Source organism: Hippichthys cyanospilos, chromosome 13 (genome assembly GCF_059441005.1).
Source record: "Hippichthys cyanospilos isolate Australia breed blue-spotted pipefish chromosome 13, RoL_Hcya_1.0, whole genome shotgun sequence".
NCBI lineage: Eukaryota > Metazoa > Chordata > Actinopteri > Syngnathiformes > Syngnathidae > Hippichthys > Hippichthys cyanospilos.
The window spans coordinates 14267775-14292678 of NC_142381.1; the positions used below are offsets into that span (position 1 = coordinate 14267775).

General features: G+C 39.5%; 1 protein-coding gene across 2 annotated transcripts; it reads left to right on the forward strand.

The window, feature by feature from the left end:
- Positions 1-752: 752 nt before the first annotated feature.
- On the forward strand, positions 753-24630 carry spon2a (spondin 2a, extracellular matrix protein). Of its 2 annotated transcripts, XM_088430580.1 has the most exons (7): positions 753-901; positions 3437-3504; positions 10228-10456; positions 15294-15514; positions 19880-20071; positions 21905-22076; positions 23981-24630. In XM_088430580.1, the coding sequence occupies exons 3-7, from the start codon at positions 10228-10230 to the stop codon at positions 24166-24168; spliced, it is 1002 nt and encodes a 333-aa protein (XP_088286706.1). In that variant the 5' UTR covers positions 753-901; positions 3437-3504; the 3' UTR covers positions 24169-24630. The 2 variants fall into 2 exon arrangements, with proteins under 2 accessions (XP_088286706.1, XP_088286705.1); XM_088430579.1 differs by lacking the exons at positions 753-901; positions 3437-3504 and adding an exon at positions 8030-8194.
- The last annotated feature ends 274 nt before the right edge of the window (positions 24631-24904 follow it).

Sequence of the window (24904 nt, forward strand, 5' to 3'; positions counted from 1 at the left end):
GACGTGTGCGCGCGCCATTGACAGGAAGAAATGTGAGAACTACTTGCTTTGGACATTTGCCTCTTTCACACAGTCTAGTGCATGTGTGTGCACATTTAAATGACCAAAGTGTTCCAGGTAATCATTACGATCTAAATGCCCTCTATTTTGGACCCAGGGTCATTGCAGAGTTTAGATAGTGAGTCATTTTGTGTGTCCACTCATGCGTGTACACTCTTGTGTATTTGTACTGTTTCTCATTAGTGTAAAACGTTGAGCTCATTGACATTAATCAACAATGTAGGCTTTTTTTCCCCTTTTCATATATACTTACTTCCTAGAAACCTTTCCACACGCAGCCTCATTTAGTGTGAGCTTTGACATGATGATGAGTGAGGGAACCAAAAACCCTCCCGAGTTGTCCATGTGCGTAGCAGCTGTAGGAACTGGTGACTACACGTCTGACCCGAGGACCTGACGAAAACCAGCCTTTCGGCTGACATCACAACTGGATCTGCCGCATCTTTCAGGCTTTTCTTCCCCAATCGCTAAATTTCAAATTTCCCCTGCTATATATTCATGCATCTCCGACACCTGCACATGAATACACAATGCAGAGTCCAACGTGGCCTTGATTAACTTGTCAGCAGAGGGAGAAAAGAGGACTGAGATGGACAGTGGAGGAGAGGAGTAAATGCTCTTTTAACATCCTTCCCATACAAGGAGAGGAGGGGGAGGAGAAAGCCAGGGAGGGAGGTGGGCGACAACGGGAGACAGCGATGACAGAGAAAGAGAAGGGAGGAGAGAAGAGGATAAAGCCGGTAAAGGTTGATAAGATTGCACCAGTGACAGCTAAGGCGACACGTGGAGCTCGCTCGCCCGCAGAGGTATCGAACCGGCCGCCAGATTTGAGCCAACTCAGGTAGGACGCACGACACTATAGCTTCCATCCATTCAAGCCATGCGGAGACTTTCATTCCCTGTAGGGATGCAAATTGGAAAAAGTTCTCGTGCTGCGGTTGGAATCCCACTCAAATGCATGTGAAATATTCAACGAGGGGAATTTGCCTGAAAAAGCTGCTTATGTTTTCAATCCAACTGAGATATCACATAATATAGAATGCTGATTTCATCTGCTATTGTGCATTTAGAATTTGATGATGACAAATCAAATACTTTTTCAAAATTATTTTACTTTTTTTTATTGTATGCATCATAGAATGCACACATGCTTATACAGTATATGTATGCATCCGTTTATTTTTGCCTTTATTTTTATGACGAAGAGCCAGTTCATCATGGTTAGCGCTGTACAAAAATCTTAGGTAAAGCAAAGCTTTATTTGCCATTATTTGAATCCGCTAATTAGTGACAGTATGCTCACTCCCATTCAACATGATTTTGATAGTGATTGGTTAATTCAGAAGACTGCCGCTAGCCCAGTTATGAAACGGCTTGCACATTTGCAACCACATGTTTATTTTATGTTATTTTACAATGTTGTGCATGTTAAAGATGTTCTCTCTCTCTCTCTGCCAAGGAAACACGTACTGTATATTGATATTGTAAAAACACATCACATATACTTTATACGTACGTACATATATATGTATAGGTATGTACAGTATACATGTGTATGTACTGCATATATTAGAGATGTCAAATTGAAATAACTGATTATTCAATAAAATGACATACTATTTGAAGAATTGTGTAACAAGAGCCATTGTTTAACTTTAAACTGTTCAAATCCTCTGATTTCAGTCTCTCAACAATAGTTCTTGAGTTTTGTAGTTCTTTATGATAACAGACTGATTATCTTTGAAAATAATGTCTGAATCAGTAAATAAAAGCCATTAAGTGGTAAATTGTAACTGAGAAAATGTTTAAATACACTTCTATGCCAAATACCATTTTGCCCGAATGTTCAATTAATCAACAAATTAAACGATAGAATCATCAATTAAGCGCTAATATAGCTATCCATCCATCTGTTTTCATAACTGCATGTCCTTACAAGGGTCGCAGGCATGCTGCTGACTATCCCAGCAGTCTTTGGGCAGTAGGCGGGGTACACCCTGAACTGGTTGACAGCCAATCGCAGAGCACACAGAAAGACCCATTCACATTCACAAACACACCTAAGGCCAATTTGGCGTGTCCAATATACAATACTTACCACGCGTGTTTTTGGGGTTGTCGGAGGAAATCCAGACGGGCGCGGGGAGAACATGCAAACTCCACACAGGAAGGCCGGAAATGGAATCGAACCTGCAATCTCCAAATATGAGGCGGATGTGCTAAACAGTCCCTCGCTATATTAGTCATTAAATATTCTTTCGAAGTAGTTATGTTTAATTTTTTAAAAACAGGGACTAATTGGAAATATTTACTGTGAATTGACATTCGTTTTTGATGCTGCTGATTGGCAGAGAGAAATCGCACTGTAACAATGCTGAACAGCAAGATGAGCGTGTTCCGTTTTGAATGTTACCAAATATGGTTCCATGCAAATTTCTGACTCAAAACCTGAATAGTGACCAAAACTGTCATTTGAAATTTAGTAGCATCACCTTAAATTTTGAGTACTTTTTCCCCCTGAAAATCTGCTTACAATGGCATCTTTGAAGATCGGCAGTCTATTGACTTTCTTCTCTGAACTCTTGCCCACTCTGTCATTGTTTCCCTTTCTCTGCCTGCATGAGACACAGTCTCACACAAGTCTCATCCAGACTCGAGCGCATTTATCTCCCTGGTACGTCAGCGCTGGCCAACTTTGAGCACATCTGAGGAGGAGCGTGGCCAATGACCTTCCTGACATCTTCTTGTTAAAAAGCAACATCTGAAGCTGAACTTGCGCCTGTGCAAACGTGTGCAAATGTGCGCTTGTGCGTGCATAACACCGTGCCTGTTTATAAGAGCTGAGGTCGATGTGTGTATTATCTCTGCGTGACTCTGCCATAATTACACAGTGAGGGGTGCCCATGTGGCGGCACGTTTGGCCCCATGCCACATATCTTGCTTTTATTATGTCTTCTGTCTAGGGGAAAGAGCGCAAAAAAAATGGCTTCATGCATCTGTGCTTATGCATTGATCGGCTTTTAGGGTGTGTGTAAATAAACGTACCCCAAAATACATTCAAGAGTGTGTGGCGCATGTATTTTTAGTGGCGCCGCAGTCATCAGTTGTGTGTTGACAGTGTGGAAATTCATGAAATGTAAGGCAAGTTCAGAGGGAAGATCAAAAGACGCTCTGAGTCTCATCCTTTAGAATGGGGTCACTCGGTGGATGTTTTTGCCACAGAGGTCACGTGACATGCTCGAATTGCCAAACTAGCCTTTTGCTCTTGAGAAGGACAAATTGCACACAGGATGTGTAGTTCTTACAAAGATGTGTTTGTGATTGATGAGTAAAAACAGCCTGACATTACTGACCTCCTTTTCTATCCTCAACGCAGAAGAAACCAGACAGTGGCTCGGACTCCAGTTGGTGAACTTTGATTAACTCACATTGCTGAAAATCCAGGTCAGAACTTGTTTGTTGTACTCCTCTCTGTCTTAAACTCAAAATAAGCATTGCAATCTTTTTGCAGTGACGTCCATTCCGTTATCTTCTGTTAGTCATTTTTGATCAAATGGCTGGATTAATGATGTTATGACTCAAAAGCTTGCAGCACTTTCTCAGGTTTTGAGGGAAAAACACCTTCTAATTCCTCTGATGTAAACATGACAAAAACGTGTGTGGGGAAATGGAGTTCAGCCCAATTCTCACAGCTGAGCCATTTGAATATTCTACCAAACAAAACAAAACCAAGAGTACAGAACGTGAACTAAGCACAAGTTGAGATGCTTATAATTTGGAGCACCATTAGAAGGAATTGTACCTCCTTTTTAGTTCCCTCAATATACTCTACAATACATCTTAAAAAGGAGTAAAAAAAAAATTGGTCCTCCTTCTCCTATTCAGTTGTTTTGTGTCCACTGCAGTGGACATTTGTTTTTGGTCTATATCTTTTGACTCATTGAGCTACCCTACAAAGTTCCAGTGTGCCCATTAGAGGACATTTAGGCCTTTCCAATGATGTCTCATATGTTTGGTTTAACTAGATTGGTTAAATAAAAAAATACAGTAAATGGGTGAATTTGGCCTAGGGCTTGGGCACAGTTTACTTAAATACTACAATTAGATAACCCCATTTACAAGATTCAAGAATGAGTAAATCATTGTGAACACACCCTAAAACCCTGCAATGAGCTGGCTTCAATTTTACTGGGAACTAACCGAAGGCAAGCTCTTCTTGTAACTGTGTGTGCTAACAGAGTGGCATGACATCCTGGAATCAGATAGAGGAAATAAAAAGAAGATGCACTCACGCGCATAGTTCCTCAAATGAGTGCTTGCGTCAAGATGAAGTTTATCGTAAAAGTGACAAAACACAATAGAATTCGACAAAGTGAAACCCAAAGTTTACTAGCTTAATGCTCATGTACGACGGATGACACCGTGGGTGAGCTAATGAAATTCAGCAAAAATGTTACTGTCGTTGTAAACTTTCAAGCAACTACTATTTTAACACATATGTGCTGCACCACATCCAGTCTTCCTAATTGGTGCCCTTTGAAGTAGTTGTGTCAGATTAGCAGATTAGTGGTGATTAATTCATTTAAGAATTTTTTACCCCTGGGTGTCTGGGGCTTTTTCACTTACCTGGTCTTACTATCACCCAATTTGGGATGATTTTGAAAGGGTCATAACATTGTCAAATATAAATATATTTTTACTTTCAACCCCTCAAAATGTTCACTGACATCAGTCCTATCCATACAGAAGTATACTTGTGAATCATTTTCATTTTCTCAAAAAAAAACAAAAAACACTAAGAGTTATTCAATGCTGCACATTTCGCAGACAGAAATATGCAGATATAATGTTCTGCGATGGATGTAATAAAACGCTTCCCTGCAGCAAATTAAAAGCGTTCCTGCAGCATTTAGTTCTTGGATCCAAGCCTTTTGTCAACCACAAGTCCTATAATGCATAACAAAAACTTTTCATTTTGCAAGTTAGGCTAAGCCACTCAATGAAGTCATTCAAAGGCATGCAAATGTCATAAGTTGCTAGTTGTTTGCCGGTGGTCTTGGGGTCTCAAAACAAAAGATTCTATTGCACCCTGTTCATGAGTTGTTGAGAAGGTTAATGCAAAAATCGGGGGAAATACATGATAAAACATTGGGTTTTCAGTATGTCCAAAATTTCCAATTTTAATAGCGGTAAATGAGTCCGATATGGGCTACATTTGACATCTGTAGCATTTGACCTCCCATTTTCAAGCATTTAGAAGGGATGGCAGGACAGCATATTGAAAGTTGACATGTTTTTACAATCTATGCAATATTTTAGCCACCAAGTGTTTTGTTTTTTTTTGTATGTTTTTCCTTTGATATCATGCATCAAAAACATCTAAAAGCTTGAGTTAGGAGTTAAAATGATGTTAAGCTATACATTTTAATTTATTTTTTAAGCATTGGGATTCTTGTGCTTGAATTGTTGGGACCTGGAAAACAAATGTCAATCACACCCTGAAGTGGACACTGACTGTCATTGTGTTTGGCACCACCTGATAGGTTCCTATTAGAGACATGAAACCGGAAGAGCATTTAAGTCGTTGGTTGACGAATGGTAAAGTTTTCTTAAAAAAAAAAACAAAACAAAGGCACCTTTGATGAAGGGAGAGTTATAGAAGCAGCCCCCTAGTTTAGTTTACCGCATAAATGTAAAGCACCTAGCTGCGACTCTTGCCTCTGCTGACAATAGAAACAAGGATGCAAAATATCTGTTCAACAGGGCTTTCCCAGTAATATAACAACATTCTTCTTGCATTTATCTTTCATTATTAATCTGTCCATTTTATTCCATTAGCTGACAAAGAGCTGAAGCAGTCGGACAGCGACTTAAAAACTATCTGAAGTTCACGATTTCCACAAATCTGACCTCCTGGAGTTAGTTTTGTAACTTAGCATCTCACTGTTGAGCCGCCTCCTGCTGCCGGTGAGATGATCACATAGCCGTTCTTTTGCGTCCTCATCCCGCAAGCATTTTTACAGCAGGCTCTTAAAACCCTACCGTGCGCCATACACGCTTCGTGGAACCCGGGAATTGATAAAACACTCGTGGACGTGCAGGCCTGCGCTCAAGGAAAAAAAGAAGTGTCAAGACTTGGAGTTTTGCAGCTCCGAGGGCCGAGTAACACAATCTGACCTCTTGAAATAGACATCAGGGACAATGTGCACACACGTGTGCTTGGTTGTGTGCCGGTTGACTTGACCAAATTTAACTGGGGGCATTCTGCAGCTGCTCCCAGCTTTACTGATAGTATAGTAATGCTCAGAAATGGCGCAGCGGGTCGTCAAAGGCCGTCACTCTCCTGTTTCTTCATCTCATGTGCGCATATGCATAGTTCAAAACTCCAAACATCTGCTAACGTTACCTGAAGGTTGGAGTAGCGGTGGCCAAACTATTAATGTTCCCCCAAAAATGTTCATTTTCTCCAATGGTGACGTGATGAAACAAAAAAACAAACTGGGAGCCACAAGGCCTTTATGATATTTAAAGTGAGTATAACAGTCCACGGTAAGATTTCCAGCGAAATGACGAGCTATTTTAATTGATAGATAACTAGAGATGGACAAGTATCAATACCAAGTATCGGCACATGGCCTCATAGGTATCGATACATGTGATGGCAGCCAATGGTCGTATCGGCTGCTCTCTTTGATCAATGTTACGATCAATGATAGAAAATGCAATTAATTTCATGACAACCTATTCAAAATGCTTTATTGGGATATGTAGGTCTTTCTTTAAATTTATTTTTTATAGTTTTAGATTTTGGAGCAGGGGGGATTTGTTTATCAGAAGTATTAGTGGTTTCAGACTTAAGAGATGAATATGCAAACTTATATCAGTCTGAAACAAATATCGAAACAGAGCATCGAAAGAAAAATTAAATTGTTTACAGCAACTTCAAATTCATTAGCTCTAAAACAGTCAAAAATTAAGTTATCAATTCAAGTTATAAAACAACATCAACATCATTAAGTTGATTGAGAAAACATCAAGATCTGCAAAGCTGTCATCCAAGCTAAAATGTCACCCATTAGAAAAATCTAAAATCTAAAAACATGTTTTAGTTTGTATAACATGTTTGACTTAATTATAGAATTCATTACATGTTACTGTATAGTCTGGATCACTTCAGTCTTAATTTGAAAAGCAGGAAACAAAAGTAAACATTGAGATTGAAGGTGATTACAAACTTTTGACTAGTATGGACATCTATGCCATAGTAGTGTCATTGTCGTCCTTTTATTAGTTGGGTTATTTTTTATCCAACTATTTTTAGAGTGTAGATTGTAGAGAATTATTGTCATGTGTAACAACCAATCACAGCTCAGCTTACAAACATCACTTGACAAAACAAGTGATTGGTTGTTACCTTCGCCCTGAGCAAAATTGATGTCCTTTTCAGGCAAGAGCCAGTGGCAAGAGAGACATGAAAACATCTGGATTTTGCTGCTTAATTCACATTCCAAAAACTCAATTCAACATATTATTGTAAATAAAACTTTTGATGGTTAACTTCCTCTTTAAAAATTAAATGAAGTACTCATGATATTCCATAGTCACTGCAAGGCACAGCAGAAATATGAAAACTCTGGTGTTTGGACACGATGAGAGGATAAGTTAACCTAAATATTCAAACATCACACATTTCACTGCTGCGCTTAGTAAAGGAAGTCCTTACGAGCCAGACTTGGCGGTCAGCGCATGGTCAGTCGCTGAGGTCAGTAGAGCAGCACAGCAGCCTGGATTTGCGTCTATCATTAGGGATGTTGTCTTATTTTGGGATGGCTTTGGCACTCGCGTAGACACACGCAAACACACACAGGCAATAGAGGGATTTAAAAAAAGACAAAGTGGTTCAATCGGTTCGCAAAGCTTAGATAAGATGGATGAGGTGTTTTATGGGCTAGCTCACAGCGAGATTTTCTTAGTCAAGCCTTCGATTGATTGTCTCGTATCGGTTACCTAAATGCTCACGATGACATCATCTAGTTATGTGCGTGACAATTTTATGAGGTGGAGTTCTAAAGTGATCCCTTTTCGATGTATTTCTGGATGCGACTTTCGGCCTGTCCCATCAGGGGTCGCCTCGGTGAGTCACTCGCATGATTTGTTTGGCACGCTTTTTACGGCGGATTCCCTTCATGACACAATGTGGCCGTTTTGGTTTGGCATGGCGGTTACTGCTAACATCGACTACTACACCAGCACTGTCTAATCTCCACATGTTCATGTTTATAGGTACATATTTCAATCAATGCATGTTGGAGCTGCCCAATAAATCAAAATAATTTAATTGATGATTTGATTGGTTTACAGGAGGAAGGAACTAGAGGAGAACTAGAGGAGGAAGGAAGGAAGGATGGAAGGAAGGAAGGAAGGAAGAAAGGAAGGAATGAACTAAAGGAGGAAGGAAGGAACTAGAGGAAGGAAGAAAGGAACTAAAGAAGGAAGGAAGGAAGGAACTAAAGGAGGAAGGAAGGAACTAAAGGAGGAAGGAAGGAACTAAAAAAGGAAGAAAGGAAGGAAGGAAGGAAGGAAGGAAGGAAGGAAGGAAGGGAGGGAGGAAGGAAGGAAGAAAGGAAGGAACTAAAGGAGGAAGGAAGGAAGGAAGGAAGGAAGGCAGGAAGGAAGGTAGGAACTAAAGGAGGAAGGGAGGATGGCTGGTTGGAACTAAGGAAGGAAGGAATGCTGTTGGAACTAAAGAAGGAAGGATGCATGGAAGGAAGGAAGGAAGGAAGGAAGAAAGGAAGGAAGGAAGGAGGGAAGGAAGGAAGGAAGGAAGGAAGGAAGGAAGGAAGGAAGGAAGGAAGGAAGGAAGGAAGGAAGGAAGGAAGGACAAAAGGAACTAATGGAGGAAGGAAGGAAGGAAGGAAGGAACTAAAGGAGGAAGGGAGGATGGCTGGTTGGAACTAAGGAAGGAAGGAAGGAAGCCTGTTGAAAGGAGGGAGGAAGGAAGGAAGGAAGGAATAAAGGAAGGAACTAAAGGATGAAGAAAAGAAGGAAGAACGGACGGAAGGAAGGAAGAAAGGAACTAAAGGAGGAAGGAAGGAAGGAACTAAAGGCGGAAGTAAGGGAGAAAGGAAGGAAGGAACTAAAGGTGGAAGGAAGGGAGGAAGGAAGGAACTAAAGGTGGAAGGAAGGGAGGAAGGAAGGAACTAAAGGAGGGAGGAAGGGAGGAAGGAAGGAAGGAACTACAGGAGGAAGGGAGGAAGGAAGGAAGGAACTACAGGAGGAAAGAAGGAAGGAAGGAAGGAAGGAAGGAAGGAAGGAACTACAGGAGGAAGGGAGGAAGGAAGGAAGGAACTACAGGAGGAAAGAAGGAAGGAAGGAAGGAAGGAAGGAAGGCAGGAAGGAAGGAAGGAACTAAAGGAGGAAGGGAGGATGGCTGGTTGGAACTAAGGAAGGAAGGAATGCTGTTGGAACTAAAGAAGGAAGGACGCATGGAAGGAAGGAAGGCTGTTGGAATTAAGGAAGGAAGGATGGCTAGATGGAATTAAAGAAGGAAGGAAGGATGGCGGGGAGGGATTCAATTTTAATGTTAAAGTTTACATTAAAACTAATTTAAAATCACATGATCTTTGTCTGAATATTTTCCACAGGATTTATTTTGCTGTGCAAACATTTTCTTCTCTCATTCCCATGAACAAAAAAAAAAATAATGTTGTCATCAATTGATGTCGTTCCTCATTAGGGTTCCCGTAAATGTTAGGTAGAATTAAAAAAACAAAAAAAAACCAAAAAAACAACAACAACTCTTTCAAGTTACTAGGCCTTGTGTTGGAAAAAGAATTTGAGCCTAATTGAATTTTGTAAAACTGGCCGTCAATAACAACAAAATTAACCGTTAAATTTAATTCTATTTAACAGCGACTGTGAGCAGGAGACTGTCTATTAAAGTGAATGTGGATTCCACATCAAACCACCTTGACACCATTATCGAGTTAATTCATGCCCATCAAGTGAAGTTGGACTCACAAACAAGACAATCAGGAGTTACAAAACAGGACATAAAAATAAAAACAGGCTGGAGACTGCGAATGTTGTCGTCTTTGCAGAAATTGCTTTTACTGTCAGAAACAATGCGGTCTTTATCACACATGTTGCACGTGTGTTACCTTTCAGATGATGTCATCCCACCAGCTGAAGAGTGGTTGGCTGCAGCAGCTTCTCGTCCTTCTTTTGAAGCTCTGCGTCGCTCTTGCTGGTCCTTTGCGCCCGCTCAACGGGAGCGAATGCGCAGCCAGAGGCCCTGCTTCTTACATCGTGGTATTCACGGGTCACTGGAGCCCACAGGCCTTCCCCAAGCAGTATCCGTTGTTCAGGCCCCCTGCGCAGTGGTCCAAACTCATCGGTGAGCATCAAATCTTATCTTTGTTTGACCTTGCATTTTTTTCATTCAATTTAGCAAAGTTAGCCCATGTTCCAATTAATCTGTTCTTAATTTGAAAAGAGATATGTATTTTTCCTGTCAAGGCACTAAAACACAATAAATTAGATTTGCTGACACATGCTAAAATCTCACGTACCACGTATTTGAGAACTACTGTATGAGCATTCAATAAATTACATAACATTAATTCAGAATATCCACATTTGGCAATTTCATCGTTTTTCACGAATTGATTGTCTGACGACAGTGTACCTGCGTTAAACCGAAGAAAATAATGGCATGAAATGTTTTGCAAAGAAGTCAATATATAAAAAAAAAAATCAGCAATGAGTTGCCTCAGATTCAATAAAGTTGGCCTTAATTTGAAAAGAAAGATGTGCTGTTCATGTCATGGCATTAAGAAGCAGTAAACAATTCCTGCTGAGAACTGCAGAAACCCTTTTAAATTTTCACATACAATTGGGGAAATTCAAAATTTACTGTATAATCACAACTGATGCTGTTTGTTAGCGTGCATATGATGTTTCTCATCAAACATTAGCATTGAGCTAGCAGACTCAAAATATAGTTTGTCTTTCTTTGTTTTGTTTAGTTTGACAGTAAACTTCAACATGACTTTTTCAAGTTATTCAAGTTATCTGCTAAACTGGTGCTTGATGTGACATGAGTTGAATTGAGTCCCGGGCGTCACTCATATCATTTTTTGCTTGCAATTGAAAAAAAGAAAAGATGGCTCATATTTTGAAAAACTACTGTTTGGCGATTGAGTTTATAAGATGATCATTTCCAAATGATTGTGTGCTGGTTAAAATAAAATCCTCCACGATGGTGGAGTGGTTAGCAAGTCTGCTTCATTGTTCTGAGGTTTGCGGTCCAAATCTTGGCTTTGGCCTTCCTGTGGGGAGTTTGGATTTGCTCCTTCCAAAATTCCAAAAACATGCTCTGAGGTTAATCAAGGACTCTAAATTGTTCAAAGTTGCGAAAAATGTGTTGTCAAAATGGCATTGGCCCAAAATCTGCTGCCCCACCTCACCCGTGACCTGAGTTAGGACAAGTGCCATAGAAAATGGATATTTTTTGTGTCTTTTTGTTTTTTACCACTGTGGGTCACTTCCCCCCTTGCACCTAATACAAAATCACCACTTTGCCTCATTGAGTTTTCTCTATTGCGGCGGATGACGTTCCACCTTCATCCATCTCCAAACCAAAGCCTTCAGATTGCGCACCGACTGGTATTTTCGCTCTCTATGAAGTGTCAGTTTATGGCCTTGCTGTCAGCACGCACTTCTGCTCACAGACACGAGCAGTGGCGAGATGTTAATGAGCTAAGTGGTGAGTAGCAGACGGCCTAAACGCTACCAGATGGCTTTTCGTGTTTCCCTAACTGTCTCCCGACTGTCCGGCCATATCTATGATATTTTTCTATTACCCTCCCACGCCGCCGCATTTCCACCGGTTTACCGCAGGACTGGCGATAAAGAGCGCGGCGGAGGTTCGGGGCTGAGAGAAGACGGGTGACGATAACTCCCGGGGTGTGGTCGGGTCGGATCCTTACCTCAGAGCCGGGAGGCCAACGGAAAACAATTCAAGCTCATCTCAAACCGGGATGGATGGCAGATGTTTATGCATGCGTGTGTCCGTGAGTGTTTGTGCCAGACCACGGTTGTGCGTCAGTGCCTGTGGCGGCTGCGGCTTTCTTGGGTTTCAGCCGCACCGGTCCTACCTCGCCAGAAGATGATGGCCTACTTACTCCGGGAAGAGGCAGAAAGCAGAGTTTCGATCCAGCCGTAGTGGCAACAGTGTGTCATCGGCGGATTGAGGACCCGTCAAGATGTTTGGAGGATGGTTTGGGGCTCCTTCGGTGACGGGACAAGGACGCCGCTGTGGGAGAATGGAGTGTGTCAAAATATGACAAGAGAACGGGACGCCTTGATATCTTGGTGGGGCTTAAAAAAACATGATGGCTTATTGAATTTCAAGGTCTTGATGCTTGTGGGAACTTAGTTAGGATGGAAATGCAATTATGGGCATAAGTAATGACAGAACGAGGAGAAACAGGATAGTGTGTAAAGTGTCCTGGTCACGTGTGTGTGTGTGTGTGTGTGTGTGTGTGTGTGTGTGTGTGTGTGGCTCGCTGCGCCGTGTGCATTAATACATGTGTCAAGAGTGTTTAAGTATGACTGCGTGCGCTTGTGTGTGTGAACCTTGCAAAGTGAGGCAAGGCAGAACCATCAGAGCATTTGTCAGCGTGTTTCTGGCTAACCCCGTTCTGCCCTTAAAACCAACGGGTCCGGGCCAGTGGTTCTGCGGTTTTCAATAAGGAGCTCCATTTTAACCTAAATATGAGTCCTTTCGTTGTTAACCAGAGATAAATTTGGGATTGTGAATAAAGTGGATTATTTGGCTTGAAGGATCAGTCAAATTTAACGTTTTAAAAAGGGCTTTTGGGGAATTTTAAACCTAATAATATAATGGCCAGTTTTCAAATGGGGGCATGTAAGATTTTAATAAGGTTTTTGGGGGTATCAGCAAATCTAATTGAACGCTTCTTAAAGCTGTGCATTTTCTTTCACATTAAAAGCATGCGAGATGGAACACGAAGCTCTTCATTACTTTACAAAACATTGCATTTCTTTATTTTGCTAAATTGTATTCAGATGTGTATTGTCGTCAGTAATGGAATTTCCTAGCAGATAAGCCAGAAACTAAAGTACAGAGGAGGGTAATGTGATGGGGGAAAAAAAAAACATTGGCAAGATTTTCACCGTTATCTCAGAATTTGTTAATCCAGAATTCTGACTCAAAAGTCTTTGTTTAATCTCAGAATTGTGACTATTCCTTAAAAGGTCAGAATGCTGACTTTGAAGTCACGTGTTTAAAGTGAGACTTTAGAGTCGGAATTCTTTCTTCACATGTTTTTTGCTTTCGTCAGAATCCTTACTCTAACGCTTTCACTGCCAAGCAGTATTTTAAAAGTAATATCAGCTGATTTGGAGCATTTTGACGCATCTCTCAAGGCCTACGGTTTATTCTATTGTATGACTTTGTTGACATTGGTGGTACCATATGAAAGATTTGAATCTATTCTTTATTTTGGAAAAAAAAGAAATATGGTTCTACTTTATTCCATTCTTTAGGTCATTTGAGTGACACCAAGTTGTTTTGGACAAAAAAAGAAAAATCCTTGCACATATACACTTTGTAACAAATATTTTTTTTAATAGCGTACAAAACATCTCAACAGTCCTTCGCTTTGATAAAACATGAACAAAACTGTGAAAATGTGTTTTTGATGACAAAATAACAGTTTGCATGTGTATATAACTACATTTTAATAGTGCTCGATTGGCATATAATTAAGAGGAGCGCTTGTAAAGAATGCCATTATCCATTCATTAAAAATAAAAGTATTTTATACTACGAAAAATCTCGTCCATGCATTGAAAGAGTTCAAGTTTGAATTTTGGATTTATTTTTTATATTCTATTCCCGGTACTCTCATTTTAAAGTGATTTTATTCTCAGAATACTCATTTTATCTCAGAATTATCAAAAAATTCAGACTTTTTCAGAATTTTGACTGTCAGAATTTTGTCTTTATTCTCAATTTTCTCATAAGTGATCTCTTAGAATAAAGACAGTGTAAAGTGCGAATTCTGATGTTAAATTTAGAATTCTGAGGATAAAGTGAGAATTCTCACTATAAATGACAATTTTGACTTTAAAAACAGTCTTGATTCTGACAAAAATCAGAGCAGTTTTTTTCTGACCCGTCCCCAGTCATCTTTGGCATAAATGCTGTATGGCACTGATTTCAAACTCAAGGCTCGGGGGCCAGATCCAGCTCGCCATATCATTTTATGTGTTCGCGAAATGCAAATTATGTCTTCAAGTCTCTGACTAAAATACCAAATCTGCCAAAATGTAAAAATTAAAAATAAATAAATAAATAAACACCATAAACATTAAGATAACATTAAAATAAAATATGTAAAATAAATAAACAAATACATAAAGAAATAAATACATGAATAAATCAAATGGAAAATTAAAACGAATTAAAAGAAAAAAAACAGCCCCCCCCCCAAAACAAAAGAGAAACAACAAGCATCTTTTGCTAGCGATCCCTTTTTTTGAACTGTTTCTATTTGACCTCTGATTTCAAGTAAACGTTCAAAGACCATAATGTACTTAAAATCTCTTTCATTTCAGTCAGAACGGCCCTCCGATAGAAACTATAACCGCAATGCGGCCCGTGATAAAAATGAGTGCACTTACATAGAATAAAAGTAATAACGTTACATAATCTATATTCCATGGATGCTAAATAAAATATATCTGGAGATACCACTACAAATGTAGCTCCAAAAGACAATAAATCAGACACGGATGGCATTGCACTCCAAAAATACTTTGTTCTGGTGAGAAGCTCCTACAGAAAAACTAAATCGCAGGGGCTTGCTACGTCATTGAAAAAAAAAGGCTGCAAACCACTGCTGTGAAGCATAGACTTGAACCTCTTGACAGCTAAGGCTCTTTGCTTTTATCAATGCTAAATGGAGCAAATACGCAATTATTCGGAGCTATGCATTTAAACACTTTTTGGGGGGGGAATTATCTGTTTAAATGGAGGAGGCTGGAGGCAGTCTTTGACATACCTACAGACTCCAGCGCGGAGGAAATGATCTCAGCGTCTGGCAGAGGCTCTGTGGTCCTTCGCTGACATTGGGATGCATTCCAAAGAGTAAGAATCTCACTGCTCTTTTCTCTTCTTTCTTTGTGTGTCTTTCTCACTTCAGCCGTGAGCCATAATCGCCATTTTCGACTCTGGGAGGAGGGCGCTCGGGCCAGCGAAGGCGTGCAGACCTTTGCTGAAGTCGGCGTGACGATGGAGCTGATGAAGTCGGCCAAGGAGGCGAGGAGGAGACGCTCGGTCGGCACCATGTACCGGACTGCCGGCATCCCGAACGGAATCGGGCACAGCTCCACCGAGCTGCTCATGCTGCCCAGGAACTCGCTGGTACTTGAGGCAAAACTCATTCACAAAAGTGCACACGAATGCTCAGACAGCGTAAAAAAAGCCACATTTCCTGCACATGGTCCAGTTCAGCTTGGAATGGTATGGTTTGGAGCTGTAAAATTTGAGGGGGGAGTAGAAGCTGTGTCAGCTGTTTAAATGGGGTGACATCATAGTTCCACACACAATGTAACCAGGCTGGAGCCTTTTGCTAAAACTGGGCATCTATTGTCCGCCGTGTTAAAAAACATTTCAAACCTGAATTGGAGTACCAGTCAAAAATTTGGAAACCCTTTAAGAGCCATTCTAGCTATTAACTCGAAAGGTATTTAAGGTCATAAAACAAAATCCAGTTGACTGAGAAAATACCAAGATGTGAAAAGCTATTATCTGGACCGCAGATAATAATAATAATAGATTAATATAAAATCTCAAAACAAAAATCTGGTTTTATTACATTTTTTGTTTAAATCTATTAAACAATTACATCAATATTTCTTCATGATGTGGCTGAAGTATTAAAGAGGAGTTAAATGCAAATACTTTCTTTTCAATGTGTTCTATCTGACCTCACTGGTCTTGGCAGGAAAAGTACATCTCTCTTTTCACATGAAGGGCAAATTAATTGGTACATGGAGGGCAAAAGTGCGACCCATAAAATCTGCTTTGACCCTATAGATACCACTTCAGATAATTGACATGTCATGGCAACCGCTTAGCACGTGTCTGTTAGATAGGCTTCTCTTATGCATATATGCAGTTAAATTTATGTTAGCACCCTCGAATGGTAATACAGTCTTAAAACATCTTACAGAAGATTACAGCCACAGCAGGTCAACTCGCTCTAATGAATCATTCTTAACGTCAACAATGGCCGAGTTTCTCTGACATATTTTAGCCTAAGTAGATGATGCCATCCTTGAAGTAGATAGATAGATAGATAGATAGATAGATAGATAGATAGATAGATAGATAGATAGATAGATAGATAGATAGATAGATAGATAGATAGATAGATAGATAGATAGATAGATAGATAGATAGATAGATAGATTATTCAGTAGCACAGTAAAGTGTATTCCCAGGCTTTTGCGATACTTAATCATTGATTTCCGCCACCCAATCAGACTCGTGTTTAACCAGCACCAAGGCCCCCGAGCCACAGACGCCCACATGCATCCTGCACAGTCTGGGCTCTGTATGTCTGACGCCTGTCCCACTAAATTCGGTCAGATTGTCAGATGACTTGAAAGCAATAATTGTGCTGCACTCATCAGCTTTCCTGCGACTTACATTACAAGATAAATACAGCATGTTTTTTTGGAAATCCTCATCCATGCAGCACTGCTAAAAGGTTTGAGGCTGGTTTTACTGTCTGTGGACTATATATAGCTCTGAAGACTGACACCAATCTGATTTTTGGATGAGCAATATGAAGGCACAGGCATAAGTAGACAAAGATTGTATAATGCCTCAGGAAATAGAAATGACCCCACCGTGATGCTGTTGTGTACACAAGTCTCGACACTTGTGTAATGTTCCACCAGTGTGCCAAAGTCAGATAGTGTTACAGCATTCCTAAACAGCACAAGTACCTGGAATGAGCAGCTATATGCACTTGAGGTACCTCAGCCTATTGGTGTAGCCCATTTCATTCAAAATCCAAAAAGAAGGAAATTGTGCGGATTTTCTGCAGTTTAGCAGATAAATAACCTTCAAAGGAAGTCCCAGTAGAATTTTACTGTCAAACTAAAAGCATATTATTTTCTAGTGTTGTATTTTGTCCAATCATTTGATCTTTACATCAAACGCATTTCACATCAAAGGGAAAGCATTGAAAGAAGGGACTAAGGAGCTGAAATTTCATCCACATGGTGACAACATGGCACAGCCGCTTAGTTATCATACTACCGTCCCTTGGCTAAAATACTGTGAGAATGATGTGGAAGAAAATGACCCAAAAATGGTCAAAATACTGCACAAGGGCTACCATTAAGTCTGCTAGTTTAATGCTAACCCATAAAAGGAAGCACCTTGAATGAGCTCACAAATAGTGTCGGTGATGTTGTAATGTTTTAAGGCAACTCTTCTCAAATGGGGGTACGTGTAGCCCTGGGGATTTGTGAGGGCACTCGAGAGTGTAGAGAGTGTATGTGCGATTTTAAGTATCAGAAGATTTAATTTAATTTAAATAATTAAATCCCAAAGACGGGTCTTTATGTAAGAGTCTGACACATTTAACCCCAGATACTTTATTTATTCTTTCATTTATGTGGAAATTACCTGGCTTAACCCTAACCCTAACCCATATATATATATATATATATATATATATATATATATATATATATATATATATATATATATATATATATATATATATATATATATATATATATATATATATATATATATAGTCAAGATTTTCAATCTAAATTAGCACCTGGGATTGAAAACCTGGACTCTAAGGACATATTGAATATGTATTGGATTGAATGTATGGATGGATTATAAATGAAGCAGTAAAATCCATTCTATCTATTTCATTGGGCAGCCATTATGTCACTTGTTTTCGATTAAAAAATGACATCAGTGCTTCTCAGGGCTCAGGTAACGAACACCAATCATGGTTCACCTGTTTTCTCAGTTTTGGTAGATGACTTTTGAAAGCTGAGCTGTGATTGGTTGCTACCCAAACCCTAAACAAGTGGCTTCTGCTGCTTAATTGATATGCCAAAAATGCATTATGAATCAGAAAACGGCATTTAGACTAATGGGCTGTATTGGAAATAGCAAAAGAACATTTTCGTTTGACTTCCCCTTTAATACCAGTAAAAAGTTCACCGTGGGATAACGTTGGCAATTTTGATTTCCTCCAACTTTCATTCTAAAGGTCAACCAGGACTGTTTTGTGCCTGGGAATACATTTGAGTGCACCAGTTAAAGAGATTACATTGTTAATTTAACAATAAAAAAATATGTTGAATCCACAGAGGTTAATGTTCAAATAAAATGGTATTTTATGTGTACAATAAAGCCCATGTGGCTCATGAGTAAATGGGACAGTGGTGAGTTTTTAGTCCCAGGTATGTGCGGTGACCTACATATCTTTATTGCTTATCCCACCGCCTGAACTTGGGAGCCCTGAAAATCATAAACAGTCCCACGGGAGGGTTTCCTTTGTTGTCTGCTTGTCATTTGTCCGCATCGCCCGAGGCTCCTTTCGAATGCTTCTAGACCAGAAGACGATGCGGCAGGAAGGCAATTCCAGGTCAGGCAGTTGTGTGGTTTGTAGAACATGACAGAATGATGAGTATCTGTTGACAGCTTAGTCTGTTATTCAGCTTTTGTGCGTACTTTATTCAAGGCCATCCTTCTTCATCCAGGCACGAAGCCGCAAATATCTCAAACGAGGACGGTACAACATGTCTCCGTAATATTGATGAGCTTCTTGCTATTGTTTTTTTTTAAAGCGGGATGATAAACCACGGGGTAAACAGCTGTAACATGAACTCCTGAAATGGGATGGCTTGTTTGCTATAACTGGTGGAAAGGTTTTCTTGCTGGAGGAAAAGAGACATCTCGTGGGACCTTTGACATTGAACCATTGGGCCTAAGACATGGGATACCATTTTGAGATGACAGCATGTTTCCTTGGAAATGATTGGCCAATGCATGAATGTAAGCAGATGGATGTTTAACTCATTCAAAGCCAGTCCAGTAAAAATCAATCTTTCACGTTTATAGCCGTCATTGGTAATGCATGAGTTAAAAAGCAACAAAGCCACTTTGACGTTCCGCTTGTGGCGCTCATTTGATATCTGCCCCGGCATCATATAATTACCCTCCCTTTCAAAACATCCAAAAGCCTTCGAGTCAGGCTTTCCTCGTATTTTGAGGATTTAGAAAGGTTCTGCAGGTTTGTGGCTGTCAGCCAGCCCAGCATGTGCTGACCCTCAGGCCACTTCCTGGATGAGGACATAAGCTCTCGGGAAACATTCATCACACACCAGCCAGCCCAGCACAGGAAGCAAAGTGGGGCATACCATATGTATGTGTGTGTTTCTTTTTATTATTGGGTTAAAACTTTGGTTGAGATGGATTTTCTTATACTGATATCCCTCAACAGCATGAATAAAATCCAATACGCACGTGCTATCAAAATAGCTCCCTTGAGGAAACCTTTGCCAAGGCCACTAAATCCTAAACACATCTGTCAGCCGTGTTTTCTTGCGCAATGATCAAGTGCAAAATCCAAGTGTACCAGTTCTCCTAGGCAGTGTGAGAAAGGCAGTGAATAAAAAATCACAGTATTAGAAATAATACAGACCAACTTTCAAAGCATAACCATGCTCATATTGTTTTCAGTTGTCTCTGATGGTGAAAGTGATCCCCAGCCCCGATTGGTTCGTTGGTGTGGACAGCCTAAATCTTTGCGAGGGCGGTCACTGGAAACAGGAAGTGACCATTGACCTGCAACCGTATGACGCCGGGACGGACAGCGGCTTCACTTTCTCCTCTCCCAACTTTCCCACCAGCCCACCAGAAAACATCTCGAAGGTAAATCGGCTTCTTGGAATGTTTATTCATACAGAGCACAGACATGTGACTATTCTCAAACTTCCTAACTTGAGGCAAAGTATTTTTGGAAGACAAAAAAGACTTAAAGGAGAGTGATAAGCCATCTCAAATTTGAACTAGATTTTTGGAGTCAGGGACTCCTTTTAGACAGCAAATTTTCCAAGGACCCCCATTGCGAATGTTTGCGAAGAAAAAAAAAATTAAGCCAAACATAAGTGATAAATAGAATAAAAAAAAAAAAAAAATATATATATATATATATATATATATATATATATATATATATATATATATATATATATATATATATACAAAATATATGATTTTATTATATATTATCAAATATATAATATATGTTTTTGATTAATAACCCAATGTTCTGTCCTTTCTAGATGTTAGAGTGGCTTCCATCTAGGTAGACAGACGGCGCACTATAAATGCATTATCAGCAGTGGCCAGAGGCAACACCAAAAAACAAGGACTAAGCACAAATCTGTAATTGTTAAAAGATAAACTAAATCATTTCCAAAACACCCAAATTATTTCACAGACCCACTACAGTCAGGCCACAGACCTCCAGGGGTCCCTGTACCCCACTTTGGGGACCGCTGCCGTAGGGTATGGTAAGGCACTTTAAGAGGGTACAGTATGTGAGCCTTTTACAGAGTTTCTGCTGGTGCTGTATCAGCAAGTCTAATGCTTTTTTTAAAATGCAGGAATAGTAGAGTTTTCTTTTTAAATTGAGAGCAAATTAATTGGAATATAAAGGAATCCTAAATTCACTTTGTAAAACACTGTATTTTATTAAGTTTAACATGGATGGACATTGTGAATAGTGACAATTTTTCTGCATAGTGGCCAAGGGGTGGCCATTATGTCACTCTTTTTCCACCCCCACACTGAGAGGAATATTGTAATATCTGTGATTCTCATGCAATGTTCTTTGACACCTAGATAGCTGGCAGTTATTGATATTAACTGTGTATTTCAAGTTCAATTTCTTTATTAAAATAAAATTTCATGAAATCATGCTGTGCATGACCACCCCTGGCCACCCCTCACATAAATGTTGTGTCACCCTGGCCACCCCACAGAAACATTTCCAACTACCCCCCTACCTGGAGACAAGTATGAAATAATAATTTAAAAAAAAAAAAAAAAGTTTTTTAAACCTATTTTTGATTTGGTGAACAAAAACACTCCCAAAAATACCATTACAAATGTAGTTCCAAAGTTTGATACAAATATGTATGACAATGAGACATATTTTAGGATATATATATATATATATATATATATATATATATATATATATATATATATATATATATATATATATATATATATATATATATATATATATATATATATATATATATATATTTTTTTTTTTTATTAAAAAAAAAAATCATCTTCACTTTTTAGGGGGGTACTTGGCTGAAAAAATGTTTCACAGGGTGTATTACATCATTGGAAAAAAGGTTGAGAAGCACTGGCATACAGAATCCATAAAGTTCAGGCAGAAGTAGTACAGTGTATCAATTATTTCCAGTGTGTGACAAGATGAGGTCAGTGTCTCTCATCGTCTAGCATGGGAAATAGATCAAGAGGTAGGACTTCACCACATTTCCCCCTAAAAGTAAAAGCTTGGCAGGACTCGCTTGACCTGATGCCATTTGAGTAAAAAAGTAAATAAAATAAAATGACCCTTCTTACATAACAAAAGGCGTTTAAATGTTGGATTATTGGACATGTGTTGACACTCCCTATGAATTATGCCTGACTATGTTTTTGTTTCGATGTGTCTTTCAGATCACCTCTCAGATGCCAAACCACCCCGCCAACTCCTTCTTCTATCCGCGCCTAAATGAACTTCCACCCATTGCCAGCATAAGGATCACGCGGCAGAGCAGATCTGTTCATCGCCAAGTCCCCATGTCCAATCATATCCTCCCAAACTCCATTAGTCCTCAGAGATTCTCAGGTGAGCCCCCGAGAGAATTCATTGTGAAAAAAAACAAAACTGATATCGAGCCTGATGAAGCACTAGTTAACAAGAAATACTTGAGTAGTCTAGTTTCCTGTGATTGGCCTTTCAAAAATGTAATAAATAAAAATGATTTTATTGTGCAGTTTCAGTGTAGGAGAGTTGAATGGCATCATCCTGGCAAGTCCTTAAAATGTTAGACCCCACACAACGAGGATTTTTTTTAAAATGTGTGCTTAAAAATTGGCGTACTCAAAAGATGACTAAAAGCAGAAGCTCATGTATTGCCAACAAAAATTGGAAGCATTCTTCACCAAACCAGATGTCTGGTGTAGTACCAACACTGACCTATAAGTGGCAGCCCTGTGGCACAAACCACTATTGTCATTTACTGAGTCCCTTTGAGGGACAATTTGTCAACTGGTCGAAATAGTTGTCCAGAATAATCGTGCGTATATATTATAAAACATGCTTGTATATCTGCGCAGTAAAGAGATTCTGAAACAGATTCTTTCTAAAAGGTGGTACCAGTAGCCCAGGGGGGTACAAGAAGGTACTTATGGGTTACATGAGATTTTAACAGAGACTATGCAGGTATCAGCAAATATAATGTAATTTTCGAATTAAGAGCAAAAAACATAAAGCAATGTATTGCTCAATTTTGTTGCAGTGGCTCGTATGCCTTTATTTAATCATATAGGTATTATGCGTATGTGCATTGTCATCATGAGTGACACAATTTTCCAGCAGACGAGCCAATGAAATAAAACAGATTTAACACAATCTATCTTCTGAATGGTCAAAATAGTCACTTTTTATTGCCAAAAATGTTTAAATAAGAGGATTATCCGTTTGAAAGGGATACAAGTTTCTTGTCAAGTTGCGACATCCTCAGGCTTGTACATGTAACTGCAGCCTTGATAGAACGCTCGTGCTTTGACAACTATATTTATCATAGATGCAGGTGATGTGTTTCATTGGTCGCGAATATTTCTTCTTCTATTACCTATTGAGTAAGCGAAGATAGCAGTGGGTCCGTTTCAAAACAACAACAACAAAAAAGCTATTTTGAGCCTTCTCCTTTGTCAAATGTCCCCCCATTTTTTTAAATCGTGATTTGGTGCATTCGAGGAAGGTGGGAAGTCCGACAAAGAAAAGTGTCCTCGCAGGCCTCCTTGGAACTGGGAGGTTCTAGTTGTAAAGTCGGAGAAAATTAGGACCTCGACGATACAGTTATCATTATTGCTTTCTGTTTTTTTGCTCTAATCTTTGTTGATTAGACTCCCCTAGAACGCTTTGAGGTCGGTACTACAGTATAACAATTTGAGTGAGAAAAATCGGACTTTCATATTTCACGAATGCAACATTTGAGTCTGGTCTAAACTGATAGGCGTAATGTGTTTGTTGTTGTGACAATGTCAGGGCCATTTTTTTGTACATATTCTTTCAGTCTTTTTTTCCATCCCAACATTTGCTCTTTTTAGGTTGTGCTTCACTCCCAAAAATATTTCTCAACTGGCACTTCATTGAAAAATTTTGAGAACCACCGCTGTAATGAATATTTGGCTACTGTGAGCAATTTACCCTACTGCACAAATCACATTATTCAAAAGAATATCTGTGCCTGTTGGTAAAGCATCCTGCCACAGTTGCAAACAAACGACTCTCTTGTGGTACTATGTCCCAGATTTTGTAAACCAGAGCAGAGGAAGACAGTTAGCTTTTCTCACAGTGAATAGTCCTCATTATGAGCCAGCTTCACTGAGCTTCGTTGATTTGCAAACCAGACATTTCGTCCACGCGTCGTATACAACGATATGTACAATGTATTTGGCGATTTAAAAAAAAATCCTGTGCAAGTCGCTGAAATGTATTTTCATCTAAATGTATCTGTCAAATAGTGACCCCGCTTGACTGTGAGGTGTCTCTGTGGTCATCCTGGGGCTTGTGTCTGGGCCCCTGCTCCAAAGGCGGTGTTCGCCACCGCACGCGCTACATCCTTCTACGGCCGGCCAATGCCGGCGACCCCTGCCCCGAGCTGGAGGAACAAGCTGAGTGCGTTCCACACAGTTGCATGAAACTCCAGTAATCCAACAGAGCCGGATGCTGCCAGTATTCAACACTGGGACTCATGTTATTACTGCTGGACTGAGAAACCTTTCTGCGTTATTCCCTTGGTAATGCAAAGGATATTTCCCCCCTGTCAAGACTGCATTTATTGTGTTGCCTATTAGTTTTAGTGCCTAGTTCTTCCTTGATTACAAATGTAGCAGTGTTGGACCAATGGTTAAAAAAAAAAAAAAGCATATACATGTTGGTCTCATGCAGCTTTTTTCTTCCAAAATAACCTCACATCCCCAATTGACAAACATTAGTAAATAATGGCATCAAACAGTAAATGAGCTGATTTTTTAAAAAAAAACATGATGCCATTTAAAAGGGAATATTTATACGTCGTTCTATTTTGTTATTTTAATATTAAAATTTTGTATATACTGTATTGTAACTCATGTATTACTCATGAATAAAAGTGAAGTGTTTTTCAAAGTAGGACACTTGTGTGTGGCTTTTAGTTTGGAAGAAAAACCGTACTACAAAAGTGCAATTGACAACACACATCTGTATAATTTTACACCTTATTTGGATCCAGGCACTAGTTAGTAACTTTTGTTTTGCATTTTTTAAAGATAACATTCATTCAATTTGGACAAACTCCAAATTAATTCTGTGCCTTATTTCACTTAGTCTGCAAATAGGGTTGATCACAATTTAGCACAAAAAAAAGGAAAAAAAAAACATAACTGGGTGGGACAGTACTTTTACCA

What these genes read in the sequence shown, in the direction of transcription:
- spon2a (XM_088430579.1), top strand. Translation starts at nt 8,072, where the DNA reads ATGCTCACGATGACATCATCTAGTTATGTGCGTGACAATTTTATGAGG. An exon ending in TCCCATCAGGGGTCGCCTCG is followed by an intron (nt 8,195 to 10,227) that starts GTGAGTCACTCG and finishes GTTACCTTTCAG; the next exon opens with ATGATGTCATCCCACCAGCT. An exon ending in CACCAGAAAACATCTCGAAG is followed by an intron (nt 20,072 to 21,904) that starts GTAAATCGGCTT and finishes TGTGTCTTTCAG; the next exon opens with ATCACCTCTCAGATGCCAAA.